Source organism: Sporisorium graminicola, chromosome SGRAM_7 (assembly GCF_005498985.1).
Source record: "Sporisorium graminicola strain CBS 10092 chromosome SGRAM_7, whole genome shotgun sequence".
NCBI classification, from domain to species: Eukaryota; Fungi; Basidiomycota; class Ustilaginomycetes; order Ustilaginales; family Ustilaginaceae; genus Sporisorium; species Sporisorium graminicola.
The window spans coordinates 253,111-267,657 of record NC_043737.1 but is presented as its reverse complement, the minus strand read 5'-3'; the positions used below and the strand labels follow the sequence as shown (position 1 = coordinate 267,657).

The window sequence follows — 14,547 nt, the reverse complement described above, 5'->3', positions numbered from 1 at the left end:
CCTTTCATGCTCTCGTGCCGCACTCTAAACGCACAAGAGGACGAAAGTAAACAACCAAGCATCCCCGCCAGCTCCGTCCAGCATCTCACGGACTCGAGCTTTCCTTCTCGCTCTTCTTGCCTTGCCTTGCTGTGGCTATGCGGTTACCAGAACCGAACTCAGAACGCCTTGACGCCATCACATCCGTATGAGATGCCTCGGCTGCCAGCTTGCTCTCGTTCTTTCCTACCCCTCTTCTGCATAATGAAATATTTGTGGCGCTCACCCAGCAAATCTTGCAAATGCCGTCGACGGCGAATGCTCAACAAAGAGCAAACGCCTATTGCTTTCCCCTTGTCATTCCAAAGTTGTCCCGTGTCAACGACGCTCGTACGCCAGCATATTCCTCCCAGACTTGGGCCTTGCATGGATCCACATGAACCCAACTCGGCAATGTTGGTTGGTACGGAGACTGAGGTACATAACGATCGCCGCTCACGGACGTGTTGAAGCCTGGTTTTCTTCTATCGAGACCAGCGCCACGGATACTGAGAAGGCGCTGCAAAGTGGGTACCGTCGATCGTGTTTCCCCTTTCTGGGAGGCACCACCCATTGCGATACGTGGCGCCTTTTCGATACGGTCGGACATGCAGATGGCGAATCCCCGGCAGATTAGGGCTTGGCACAAGCCAATACCGAATTCGCAGCAGAGCCTGGCAACAAACAATAGATCTTTCCGTGCAGACAACATCGACGCACGCCCTCTGCTACATGAGAACATCCAGGATTGCTGAAAAGGTCAGCTTTGATTGCCATCGCTTTCATCAGGATCGGGGGCGTCGCGGCAATCCAACATGGCATCGAGAAGGTAAGACGATGCAGCCGCAGTGAGGCCTAAAGTACGTTGAAGACACAAGGATAAAGCTCCCTTGCCTCTGTCTGTTCCCAGTTACAGTAGCTCAATCGAACTAACCAGTAGCCAGGCAGAACTGAGATCGGCTCTGATAAGCAGGCCAAAGATCCTGCACAATGGTATATCTCCTCCCGTTTCACGGCCCCGATATGGCTGAGCAGCACCCTTTGCGCTTCCTTCGACAATCGCGCAACGCTGCAGTACAAAGTAGACCCATGTGTCCTGGCCACAGTTTGACACACGAGCTCCAACCCACACTGCGTCCAGGGGAACCCCCTCTGCTTAACGCTGCACTCCCCGCGCTTGCCGGGAAAACCAACTCTCTTCATCTCAGCTCGTCTCAACCTCATGCTACCAACAAACCGACCACCACTCGCGGCTTGGCTTAACGCACCCTCCGCAAGCTCAAGCTCTCTTGTCCTGCGAGACCGGAAAGTCGAGGCGTCGCTGACCTAAGACACCTTTTCAGCGTTTGCCAAGACACCTGCCAAGTTTAATGGTAGTAAGACGGATTGATACAGCAAGACAAACAAGAGTCCACACTCTGTGCTGCCGAGTCGATGCTCGGCATTGGTAAAAATACAGTTATTGAATAGAACGGTCGTACGCAACGCCATGCGCTCACTTGCCCCCCGCCGCCGCCGCAGCAGCGACACCGCCTCCACGAGCAGTGATCGTCTTCACCCACTCGTCCGCCCTTGAATTCGCCCGTTGCCTCGCACCCTGGAACGCACCCGCCGACGCCGTTGTCGTCTTGGCCATACGAGAGGGACTGTTGTCAGGGCTCCACCTGCTACTCGGCCCATCTGAAGCCCGAACGGTCAAGTCGGTCGTGTACGAGTTGGTCGGAGTGATCGTGTTGCTCTCGCCACCCTGTCCGGTCTGTGTGCCCTGAGGGATGAGAGGCGACGGCTTGGTGTAAGCGAGACTCGAGTCCGAATCCTCCGAGTCCAGACTGGCTCTCGCTGTAGCACCCGCCACAGGCGTGGGGAGCTCCTCGTCCTGCAGCTCGGCAGCCAACAGGTCCTTGAGACTCGACGATCGAGGTGTGATTGTAGCGGACGCAGCCGACGCCGGCCTGGCAGTCTTCATCGACGGAGCAGCCAGCAACGGCGCCGGACTTCCTCTCAGATACTCGCCCCTAGCATCTACCAGCTGCTGTTGGTTTTGCGCCTTGGGCGGGCTGACCAGGACCGCATTTGACGTGTGCTCGCGCCTCAGCTCCGGCCTCATCTTCTGTCTCGGTGTCGTCTGCACTGCATACACCTGTCGCCGCAGCGTCTCGCCATCCCCACGATCCCGGCTCTCGTCCTGACTGCTGATGCTCTCCCCCCTCAAACGCGATCCCGCAAGCGCTCGGCTCGCTTCGTCGGGCAGAGCGTGCGAGAAATCCGAATACGCACGTACCATCTTTCCCGGCAGAAGCCCGAGCGCGGATCCCATCATCGGTCCAGCAGCACCGTGGAGTGCGGCAGCTTGGTGCAGATCGCGTGGGATTCGCACTTCACGTGGCGAAGCGGGTGATGCTGGCTTGATGCGCTCGTCGACAGCCGACAGCGGAAGGCCACGCATGAAGGTGGTCGACAGGGGTGTGGGCGGCAGCGACTCGGTGCCCACTGACGAGCCGTACGACTCGCGCGACGAGTTGGGAAGCAGTGGGGGCAGCGGGACAGCACCTCCGATGGGTGACTGCAACGGCGAGGTCACAGGCAACTGAGTAGGCATACGCCGGTCGCTACCGGGACGGCCGTGATCCTGCCTGGTTTGCCTCGACGACGTAGAAAAGCCGGTAGACGAGGCCGGGTCGATGTCGCTCACGACCGGCGTATAACCCGTCCTAAGAGCATGGTTGTGCTGCAAGGAAGCCCCCGCCGTGTCATGGCTGACACTGCGCTGCATATGCGACGACCTAGCCTGCATCTCGGCCACACGACTGCGAAGAGGTGCAGCATGCGGAGGCAGCATGGCCTGATTAGCGCCCGGTGATCGACCTTGCCCATGAGTACGCTGGCGAGCATCCAGCGTATGCAGCGACATCTGCGGGCTGATCACGCTCTGAGGTGAAAGCAAGGCGTGCTGCGATTGCTGCTGCAACTGCTGAGGTGTTGGGATCCCGATCGTCAGCTTGGCATTCCCTCCGAATCCAGGCGGCTTGGGTCCATCGACGCTCCACTCCTGCTTCTGTCGACGACGAAGCTCGGCTGGATTGTCAAACGATTTCTGCTTCCGAAGCTGACGCATCCCAGAGGGGGGACCTGCAATGGCGGGCCCTGTCGTGTTGTTGGACCGCATCGCAACACTCAAAGGCTTGTGCTGAATGTCATCGACAGTGACGCCACGTCCGCTCATCTGAGGCGGGGCGGGGAAGCCATAGGTGTGGGCGCTGGCAGGAGCCAAACCGGGAGTCGATGCTCCCGAGCTTGGCAGCGCAAAGCTGGGCATCAGCGGTGAGATGAGCGGTGGCGAAGGCAAGCGCATGCCGTATCCTAGTGAGGTAGCGGCACTCTGAGCAGATGCAAAGCGCTGCATCTGCGACGGTCGAGGCGTGGTAAAGTCGTAAGCGCTGCAAGGCAGTTGACGGTCCTCTTCGTTTTGCGGCGTCCTGAGCTCGATGCTTGTGTCTGCCGACGAGTCCTCCCATCCAGACATGGCTTCGAAAGACGAATCCGCTCCAGAGTTGAAAGACGCTGATGCCGATGACGAGGATGACGAAGAACGATCTCCAGCTTCACCTTCATCCTCGGTCGAAGTGCTGCGATCCGTGTATTGAGGCGTTGGGCAGATGACAGAGCTCAAGTCGAGGAAGTGGGGTTTGGTAGGTCGAGTCGATGCACCTCCCTTTTGGGCAGCACCCTTCTTGGGTGTGCGATATCTCGCGCTGAGTTTGTTGAAGGTGGTGTCCAGCCAAGCCTGTTTTGTACCGATACTTGGTGCCTGTTGTTGCGCCGGCATTCTGTTGGCAGTGGTCGTCGTGGAGGACGGTAGATCGGCGAGCGGTGCATTCAGCGAATGGGCATCGGCGCGGTGACGGTCAAACTCTTTGCTGAGCGAGCAGGTGAACGACATGACCGAAGCTGTATCTGGCGCCGTGGCTCCTGAGTCCATGGCAGCCCTGCGCGCGGCAGCGGAAGCCGCCAAGATGTGCATGTAGCTGTCGTCGCTCACGGTGCGCATCATGTCGTGCGATGGGCCACCAAGCGGACTGGGTAGCGGAAAGAAGGGAGTGGTGGGCGAAGTGACAGTGCTACTGCTGGTGCTATAGCTGCGATTTGCCTCGCCAAAGTTGGGTCGCTTGGTTGAGCTGGCGGCGGATGGGCGTCGAAGACGTTCCCAACGACTCAGCGTAGGCTGTGAGGCGGGAGCCGGTGCATGGCTGCTGGAGCTGGCGCGTGAGTTGGTGCCATCCTCGGAGCTCGAGGCAGAGCTCTGGGAGAGGCTGGGTTTGTGTTTGGATCCCATACTGCCAGAAGGACTGTCGTGTGCTGCAGGCTTGTCAAGCCCAGTAGGGATGCGCAGAGTGGTTTATATGCGCGGCCGTCAGAGAGACATGCAGAGATGCGCAGAACGAGATAGTGTTTCGAAGTCGTGTGCTGATGCTAGAAGAAGGATGCGCCCGATGTGAATAGGCTAGGAAGCCAGTTGTGAATCAAAGCCTATGTTGTAGCGAAGGTGTATGCGCTTGAGGTTGGACAAGGTTTGCCCGAAGGTGGGGCCGAGATGCTGTCGAAATGGGAGTGCTTCTTCTGATGCGTTTTTCAAGGATGCAGAGTGTTAAGAGAAGGGGAAGACAAAGAACGCAGCGGTTGGTGGAGCTGAGGATATTGAAGGCCGGATGGATTGACGCTTGTTTGGGATCAAGGAAACGTTTGGACGAGAGAGGCGAGAGACAATCAGACGCGGAGAAGGGAAAATAAGGTGGCGCTCTGTGACAGAAGTCGCTGCAGGTTGTCGCAAGGCGCAAGGTTGTAGAGAAACGCGACAAGGTTCGCGATGTGTAGAGCGGACTTGGAACGTAGACGGCCAAATGCAAGCCTCAAGTAGAGAGTGGTGTTGGTATTGGTGGTGGTGGTGGTGAAGGGAGGGCTGTCAGGGCGACGGCCAGCCGCATCAAATTTTTGAGAGAGGCGTAACTGGCTTCTGGATGGCAGTAACATGAAGAGCATTCACTCAATCAACGCGTCTTCTCTGTTCACTAAGACGGAGTCGGGTCGCTGTGCTGCGAGCCTCGTGCCTAGGTACCGTAAGCAGGTGCAGCGGGAGGAGGGACAAGGGACAAGGGACAAGGGACAAGGGGGCGGGTTCATGCCAAATGACAGCATGAATAGGAGTGGGGCTAGGACGAGTGCGTCTAGTTGTTTGATGTTCAGAAACATGCTCATCACGCCGAGCTCGATGGCACGCAGCCATAGTCCTCGTGTTGTCGCTCTCCTAAGCGCCAATAAGGTGAAGCCACCATCTATCGTACAGGACCGATGAATCGTAGCTAATCCTCTCCGATCGAGACCGAGCCGGAATCAAGAGAGAAACTCTATGCCTCACCATCGAGCATGCCCAAGTAGCTTTAGCAGCGAGCGAACGAGGGAGAATGGCTTTGGAGGAGCATGCAAGCCTTGCTTGACCGATGGCAAAACGAACCCGAATGGCGGGCTGCGTAAACGGGAATGTGGCCATCACAAGAGAGGAAGAGCGTTGGTGCGCAGGCTGGCTTGCTACAGCAGAGCAGCAGCAGCAGCGTGGCGATCAAACATTGGCAGTGTCACACAACTCACACAAGTCAACACGGCGCTTGGTTCGTTTTTGTATTCAGCCGCTCTTGGACAGGCATAATCACGAATTGAACATTTCAATCCATCTATAAGAGAACGCCGAGGGTGACACTACAAATCCCTGCGCACCTTGCATGCATAAACGGTACACATTCCCTTGTCTCTCTCTCCCTTGCTCTGCCTCCTGTTTCTGACCATCGTCTGATCCAGGCGGCAAGGTGTTCGCAACGACCTCGCTTCCCTTGCTTTCAAATGGGATGAGCCAGGGTCGATCATCAGCGTGCCGATGTCAGCCGCCTTCCCTTTCTCACTCGGGGTTCCACAGACAGGCGGTCGTCACACTCGAAGCTAGAGCTTCAAGGCCGGACCAAGCTCTCCTCGACGAACAACCGCAGCAGGAGAGAGAGCACCGAACTCCGTCACGATATTGCCTTTTTAAGACTCTTTTGCATACCTCTGCGCCTGGCACCGAAGCTCCGCCAACACCGACCCAACGCTTTGCGAAACTTTTTTTTCCGCCTTTCCATGAATGTTGGACGCCACTCTGATCCGTGCTCTATCTAGACTTTTCGATCCCTACGCAGGGTCAATGTGAGTTCTTTTCGTTGTGCTCTCGATTCAGCGTTGACTTGTTCTTCTTTCCTACAGAGCGCCAAGCGAGTAAAATGGGCAAGGGATAGGCCAGGGACAGGATCCGGTGTTGGTCTTTGCTCGGCAGGAGACTTTTCTCTCACAAGACGCGTGAAGGAAAAGCGAGACGCGTCAATATGCAAGTTCGCACCGTGACCATCATACTGTACTGTAGTGAATTTGTGCAGCTGCAGACTGCACCTGCATGTCGGAGTCTACCGCAAGTGCCGGCATGCAGTACAGTCCACCATGCTCCTCAAGATCGCTCTCTCACGTTCTCTTTGGTTCCTTCAATGCTCCTTCTTCTCCTGTGCCCAGCAAATCGCGGAAAAGGGGGCTTCAGCGTGCGCGTGCTTGCTTGCTTCCGAAATCGAACTGGCTTCTCGAAACCATGCAGGTACACCCGATTCGAGGCACAGCAAATCGGCAAGAATCAGCTCGTGGCAAGAAAGGTCTGAGCATTGTAGAAAATATGCCAGACCAGGCCTGTGACCAGGTGACGAGTGGATAATTTCGGCTGAAGAAAGCACAGGACGCCTTAGAATTGCTTGCCACCGCTGTGAGCCGAAACTCTTTGTTCATGTCGACACGCGTGCTCCATTGACGCCGTCTCAAGCGTTGACAAGCATCACGTACGACAGCACCACCTGATCCGTCTGAGGCCCGCCAGAAGGATGAACAGGCTCAGTGTTAGTGTTTCTTTCAGTCCCAGCTCCCGCGCTATCCTCACCGTTGGTCCTCTTCCTCAAGAACCCATTCACGTATTCGCCCACTCCGCGCTTCCACAAACTCCCCTCTTCGTCCTTCTTCAACTGCTGCGTCTCATCCCTCTTCGTGGCAGCTAGCATCTTGGTGCCCGCCTCCGCACCGTTGGGGTCGAGCATTACTCCGTTCGCATTAGGACCGACTATGAACGAGCGGCAGGTCTGGTTCTGTGCCAGCTGCGCGAGCTCCTCTAAGGGCGGGGCGTAGGTCTGCTTGCAATCCGGCGTGGGTGAGAAGCCGATGCGGACGTTTTCTTCGGCCTTACCCAGCGTGGCGATGGTGAACGCGCCGATGTTCGAAATCTTCTGACAGCCGTAGGCGTCGGGCACGACGGCGTGCTTGTTGTCCGCGTCGGCGCCGCATGGGACGAGGATGGTGTACGAGACACTTGACGCCTGCGTCGGAGCAGAAAAGATGGCTGCTGCGCAGCTGAAGAGCAGCAAGACCGAGGCTGGAGTGTTGTTGACTAGCATCTTGTCAAAAGACGTTGCTATTGGACCATAGGCCGCAGCACAAGAGAAAAACAAGTGCGTAGAAAGAGAGCAAAAAAGCGAACTTGATCACTGGGAGGGAAAGCGAAAGGCTCCAGGCTGGTATATATGGTTCCGTCACAACTCCCTTCCCCTGCACCGCCACATCAGCACAACAGTGTTGCAAGGCACACCATGGCCTCTCTTGCAACCAAAGGAAGTGTGGCACCCCAAACCCCTGCTACTGTGACTTCATCTCGAACCTGCATTCACCACCGCGCCCGCCGCTTGCACCTCGTTGCACTCATCTGCACCTCTGCAACCCCCACCAAGCCTTGCTTTCGGACCACAACGACCGAGCTGCCAGCGAGCTGAATGTTACCGGAGCATGGATCTCATGGTCATCTAGAGACGCCACATGAGCTGGGAGGCTCTGAAGGTTGCCACCTCTTCGTTCTGCTTCCCCATCGGAAAGTGCCCACGTTCGTCTTGTTGCATGCACAAGAAAAGGGTGGCGAAGAAAAAGGCTCCGTTTGCACCCAGCGCTTCATCGGCCTCATGCTAAGTTATTCGTTGCACAAGTTGACACCAAACATGCTCGGCATCCTCATCTTATCGAACGGTACACCTCCCCACCCACTCGACAACCTCGGCCGCTCAACACCACACCAGATCGCAACCCAAGAACCCGATGCCCACTCCAGTCACCTCGACACATTGTAGCATCCCCACGCCGTCTCACATCACACACACTCGTGTCCCGCACTTTCTCCGATGCGAATTCGAATAATTCTAACCAGGTGTAACAACAATACGGTGGTAAGACGAGGGAAGGGTTGATTGATACATCAGTTCTGCGTAGTGTCTTGACCGGCCGCCTGGTGCCCTTCTACGGCGTCTTCTTCCTGGTCGATCATGGTCAGACGTTTCCGCTGGTCCTTCTTCCGCAAACTCCTCTTAAACACATCCGGCACCAGTCGATCCTTGACGCTCTTCTTCTTGTGCAGTGCACCACTCGGCTCATCCGCAGAGAAGGTATACCCGCGATTCGGCCTCTGCTCGCCCGTGAGCATGTCGTAGTGCGTGCTGCTAGCGCGCGAGGCTGTCTGGCGCAGATCGTGCATCGGTACGCCACCCGGCGCACTTGCCTCCCCGACACCATCGAACCGTGACGTCGACGTCGCCGCGCGCACAAGCGGGGCAAACGTATGATGCGTCATACTAGGTCGACCCGCCGCCGCGTCCGCGTAGACGGCGCCATCGGCGTGTGCGTGCGGAATAGCGGGATCGCGCGTGAAATCGTGGTCGTTGTCCTTCTTGTCCACGTATCGCAAAATGTCCACATCGGTCGGATAGTACGACTGGCGTAAACATTTGGCTAAGATGCGCGGTAGAAGCGATAGGAAGCACGTCAGCAATCCGAGCACCCAGAACTGGATCGACGCGTACAAATAGTGGTTGTTGCCGTACGACAGGGTCGATGTAAACGCCGCGTAGATGGGCGCAAACACAAACATGACGACGGTGCCCGCCCAAACACCGACAAAGATGAACCAGCTCCATGCGCTTGCGTTGAGACCGACAAACAAGTTGGCCACCAGCACTGATGCAATTGCCATCCCAGTCGACCACTCGAACAGACCCGTGTCGTATCCGTCGTTGCGCGCGGTCGTGGTGTTGTACGAGTAAGCCCAGAAGAAGAAGAGCACCACCGACTGGTAGATGCCGTCCAAAAAGTACAGCAAGAACGGCTTCAGACCAAAGTAGAGGCGCTTGCGGGATCGATGGTAGAGTTCGGGTACCTGCATGAGCACCTTGTCGTTGATGTTGCGGTCAAAGATACCCATGAAGATGACGGCCAACACCGTCCACACTGCATTCCAAAGCAGGATGTAGACGTAGTCGATCGCCTGCGTCGTCGACCATGCACAGTAGATCTGGAACCAGAAAAGCGTGCCGACCTGGATGAACTGCTTGTAGAAAAAGTTGGAAATCATGACCGAGTTGCGGTAGTAGGACCAGTGCCCGTGGACAAGCACCAGACGCTTGAGGTAACGAAACTGCGCGATAGCATAGTCGGACGAGTTGACGGCCTGCAGACCCTCCTCACCGGCAATACCCACACCGACGTGCGCGGCTTGGATCATGCTGACGTCGTTAGCACCGTCTCCGATGGCAAGCGTCATGACCCCCAGACCGTCCTTGATGAGCCGGACAATCAACGCCTTTTGCAAGGGAGAGACACGACAACAGATAACCGCCTTGCACTGGGTCGAGATGCGCAGCAGCAGATCCTTGCTAAAGTCTTCGCTAAGCGCATGCCCCAGTGCTGTGCCGTCGATAACAAGAGCGAAACCGCCACTGCGCTGTCCATTGTCCTCGCCGACGAGCGAAGCTTGGCTGACGCTGCTGCGACGACGCGAGTGGTACGAGGGCCTGCGCGACATGAACGAAGAGCGTCGACTCTCCGATTCCTCGCCCGGTGGCTGGTGGTCCATCTCCTTGAGCACAGCCGGTCCGCCAAAGAAGCGGATCACAGCCTTTCGCAGCTGTTCGTAGGCCGAGTTGGGCTGTCCGTACTCGCCTCCACGAACTACGACCAGATTCATGTCTTCGGTGAGCAACATGGTCGAGTAACCAATCGCAATAGCTGTCTCGAGTTTGTCACCCGTGGCCACCCACACATTGATTCCAGCGCGCTTGAGATCAGCGATGGTCTCCGGAACACCATCCTGCAGCTTGTCCTCGATGGCGGTGGCACCGTACAGGTCAAAGTCTTTTTCGAGCTCGCTCGCGACAGCTTCCATCTTGTCCTCACGGTCCTGAATGGAGACAGACGCCTCGTGGTAGCGTTGCCGCCAATCCTCGTAGAAGTCGTGGCTCAGCTCCTTTCCACCCAGGCACAGAGTACGCAGACCTTTGTTGGCAAACTCTTCGAGAGCAGCATCGGTCTCAGACTTGAGCTCGTCCTGACCTGCGCGCGCGCGCTCAAACATGATACTGTCTGCACCTTTGGCCAACATGAGCACCTGGCCGTCGGACTCGCGCCGTACGACGACACTCATCCTCTTTCGTGCAGACGAAAACTCGTTGACGACGAGCAGCTCGTAGAGTTCGGGCTCGTTTGAAAAAGGAGTCGAAATTCTGAGCGTCTGACGCTCCTTGCCGAGGAAGATGAAGCCAGCATCGGCAGCAGCCTGAACCAGCGCCTGCTCGTCGGGGCTTTGTGCTTGGTACTCGATGCTGCCGTCTTCGAGATTTTCGACGAGGACCGTGTGGCAGAGCGCAAGGCAACGGAAGAAGTTACCAAGCTGCTTTGCCTGCTTGGAATCAGCGTCTTTGAGGGTATCCGCAAGCTTTTGGTCGTGGAAGGGTGGAATGTCAGGGTTGAGCGGCTTTACGTTGACTTTGGAGTTGTGTGCGTGATACGACTCGGAGCCCTTGATGCCGGTGTCTCCCGAGCCGTTGTGGGTGGAGCCATCGTCGTCCTTGTCCGAGTCCTTTGCCGTGGGCGCGTCTGTGGTCGCACTGTCCAAAGCACCGACGTGAGGCGAAATGGCGTCGCCATGGTAGATGACGCCGGCGACGGCACACTCGCGGAAGATCATAACATTCTGGGTGAGTGTGCCCGTCTTGTCACTGAAGATGTACTCGATCTGACCGAGGTCATCCGAGAGGTTCCACGACTTGGCGGTCGTGCGTCGGTTGGTCTTCTCGTACCAGATGTCGTAGTCGTCGTAGATAAAGTAGGCCTGAGCCAGGCGAACAAACTCGAATGAGATGTACAGCGAGATGGGCACAATATTTTGGAAGGTGATGAGCGAGTTGGCAAATGCGACCAACCCGTTGATGCGTGGGTTGTCGTCGCTGTAGATCGCTCCGTACTCCCAGTAGGCGTCGCGATCAAAGTAGTACTGCTCAAGCACGGAATCGGCAATGGCACATGCGACCGAGACGCAGGCCAGGACGACCAAGTTGAAGTAGACCATGGGGTTCATCTGCTTCTCGATCATGGAACGCTTGGAGGGGGTGACACCGGAGTTGGCAATGATCTTGGTGTCCCATCCAGTCATGATGACGACGCCAATGAGCCACTTGGTGTTGCGGACGTTGCAGCCACGCAGCAGGATCTGGTTGAGCGTGACAGGGCACTGGAGCGGGTTGCCGTTTTTGTCGAAGTGGTCGTTGAGGATGACGCTAGCATTGAGGCGGTACATGTTGGTGTCCTGTGGCTCGGCATCGATGCGCAGCGAGGCTCGTGCACATTCTTCCGGGGTGCGCAGCGAAGTGAGCTCGGGGACAGCGTGACGGGCTTTGAGGTTGGTCTCACCGTCGAGGTTCTTTGTCTCGATGAAGCAGGTGTCCTCCTCTTCGCTGGTGGAGCAGATAATGATGTCGGCAGGGATGGGATCGTTGTTGGTGAGATAGACAAAGTCACCAACCGCGAGGTTCTCCCACATCTTTGGCTTCCAACGCGGCGCCTTTTTGGAAAAGAAGGCGTGCTCTTCCTCGGGAGATAGGATGCGCCCGTCGTGCCTGATGCGACCGTCTTCGAGCTGCTCGTATTCGGTTTCAAACTGGCTGTGACGGGTGGTGGTGCGGCGTGCTAGTTGGTGCGAGGCGCGAGCAGGTGGGTTGGCTTCTCCGGTGACGGCGAGATTGCCGTGGACATCGGTGGTGCCACCACCACCAGGAGCATCGGCAGGAGGGGAGAGAGGCGATACGGCGGATTGGTGGGCATGTCCCTCTTCGGCGGCTGCTTCAGCCTTTTCAGCCATCTGCTTCTGCAGTTTCGAGGATTTTTTCTTTTTGCCAAAGAGCTTGTCCATGAAGGCAGCGTACAAGGCAGCAACGCTTCTGGCGTTGGGCTCCATGACATTTGGGTTCTGCCAACCTCCGCCAGTGAGCGTCTTGACCTTGAGACGGTTGATGTTGCGATCCGACTGATGGCGCTTGATGTCTTCGTATCCATCCTTGGCCATGGTGATGGCAAGTACGGCGAGCAGCGGCAGCATTGATACACCGGGATTGATGGTGGTGAACTGCGGGAAAAATTGCAAGATGACGATGAGCAAGAAGAAGAGGTTGGCGACACGGCGGAACTGTTCTAGCAAGTTCTTAAAGACGAAGTTGTAGATGGTATATTTTGCGGTCAAGACCTGGTTGCTGGCAAAGACGTAGGGGTATTGAGGATGCCCCTTGGCGTTGAACGCCTGCTCGGGTAGAGGCTCGTTGAAGTAGATGGAGCGAGGAGCAGGCGGTGGTCGCTCTTTCTTGAAGACGGTATCTGGATCGAGACTGAATTTGGCGAGTTTGGCGCGAAACTTCTGCAGCTTGCCTTGCTTGGAAGCATCAGCCTTGGCAGCAGAGCCCGCCTTGGGCCGACTCGATTTGGAGCCACGCTTGCCAAACATAGTGGGCAGCCAAAGTGGCGATAGCCTCAGTTGCAGGGTGCCTTGCGTGCGTGCAGCCGGACAACGGCGAACAGGGTCGCCCTACGTGGGGGACCTTGAGACGGACGCCTTGAGCTCTGTGTCGCTGTGGGGCTAAAAGAAGAGGGGGCACAACAAGGTTGGAAGGTAGAATGAAATGTTGATTGTTGGCGTCCACCGGTGCCTGATAAATGAAATGCGTGTACCAACGAGCTTCGACGAGTGACGGGGGGAAAGTGGAGCGAACGTGGACGCTGCTTGCTGCCGGAGAATGCCGTTGCGTAGGCTCCTTTTCCGGTATCAAGAGAGCTGGTTGCAGCGTTGCACCGCGAGGGCGTTTTCGTTGAATGGAGGGAAGCCGATGGGTAGGGCTCTACGTGGGCGAGTCAGCCGTGACGAAACGTCTGCTTTGAACGTTGTCGGCGTGAAGCGACTGTGTTGAGGCAGAAGGAGGACCACAACGCTGTGATGGTGGTGGAGGACCGAGAGTGACGATGGTGTAAAGGGATGGGAAGGAAAGGTGATGGCGGAGTATGCCCAAGTAAGCCCAATCGAAACGTGTCTCGAGCAACACACACTCACACTCAGCGTTGGAGCGTCACCCAAAAATGACACAGAGACGGAGACAGAGAGGGGCAGAAGCTCGGACGCAACTATTTCCGTCAGCAGCAAGCAGATTGCACGTCCATTGTGCCTCGCTTTCTCTCGCTCTCGCCCTTCCTCCTTGTCATCTGCCCAAGATTTCATCGGAGATTGGCTTCCTAGCAGCCATGCATGGTTCTTTCTGCTCAAGTTGGTTGATACGCAAGCGAGGTCCACGCTAGCGAGGAGGCGAGCGACTATAAGCTTGCACAGCATACGCCACTCTAACGAGTCGTTGGTCATTCATTTACATTCTGTCCTTCTTTTCCACACGGACTGCAGGCTGGGAGAAACATGCATCGCCACGGCCTTTCGGATTTTGCGACCCGGCTACAGTAGCCAACCAAAAAGCAACGCGGTTTCAATTTGGTCATTTGTCATGGGTAAAATAAAAACAAAATAAACAACCCGATGGTAACGCCGCACTGAGTCGCGAACGCAGTGCAGCAGAGTCATTGCGCATGTAATATTCGACGTTGTTGTGACAGGTCCTCGGCCAAGTTCCCATTTGCTCCTTTCTTTTGCCTCTCCGCTCCGCTTTGAACGTGCAGCAGCAGGCTAGAGAAAATGTGACACGCGAAGAGAAATGTGCGACTCTTTGTATTCACAGGCGCGATTTTGTAATCACAAGGCTAAGTTCTTGGTGAGAGTCGGGTCGGATTCAAGTTGGGCTCTGTCACGGACATGATCTGCCGTGCCTAAAAACTCAGCTGCAGAGAAAATCGGCCCGACGCAGAAGAAGCCTTGCTCCGAACCTCTCGTCACTGTGCTCTTGATTTGAACACATAACAGGTTATCTCGAGGAAGCTTCAACTTGCTTGGCTTGGCTCTTGATTGCTCGGACAGGTTCTGTTCAGCTGATAGCTACCAGGATGCAGGCAGGGTCCGCTGTCGATGAATGCTACGTACTCTACGAACAGGATGGCGGAGATGCGTTGCCCGCTGCCTAT

General features: G+C 56.5%; 3 protein-coding genes across 3 annotated transcripts; all 3 read right to left on the bottom strand.

Annotated features, from left to right (window-relative positions):
- Positions 1–1,513: 1,513 nt before the first annotated feature.
- EX895_005547 (uncharacterized protein) lies at positions 1,514–4,351 on the bottom strand (the record flags this gene model as incomplete). The annotated part of the gene is made up of 1 exon (XM_029886139.1): positions 1,514–4,351. One exon carries the CDS (start codon positions 4,349–4,351, stop codon positions 1,514–1,516), a length of 2,838 nt encoding a protein of 945 aa, XP_029737370.1.
- Positions 4,352–6,899: 2,548 nt separating this feature from the next.
- On the bottom strand, positions 6,900–7,526 carry EX895_005546 (uncharacterized protein; the record flags this gene model as incomplete). Its single annotated transcript, XM_029886138.1, has 1 exon — positions 6,900–7,526. The coding sequence occupies one exon, from the start codon at positions 7,524–7,526 to the stop codon at positions 6,900–6,902; it is 627 nt and encodes a 208-aa protein (XP_029737369.1).
- Positions 7,527–8,371: 845 nt separating this feature from the next.
- Positions 8,372–12,937, bottom strand: EX895_005545 (uncharacterized protein; the record flags this gene model as incomplete). The annotated part of the gene is made up of 1 exon (XM_029886137.1): positions 8,372–12,937. One exon carries the CDS (start codon positions 12,935–12,937, stop codon positions 8,372–8,374), a length of 4,566 nt encoding a protein of 1,521 aa, XP_029737368.1.
- Between the last annotated feature and the right edge of the window lie 1,610 nt (positions 12,938–14,547).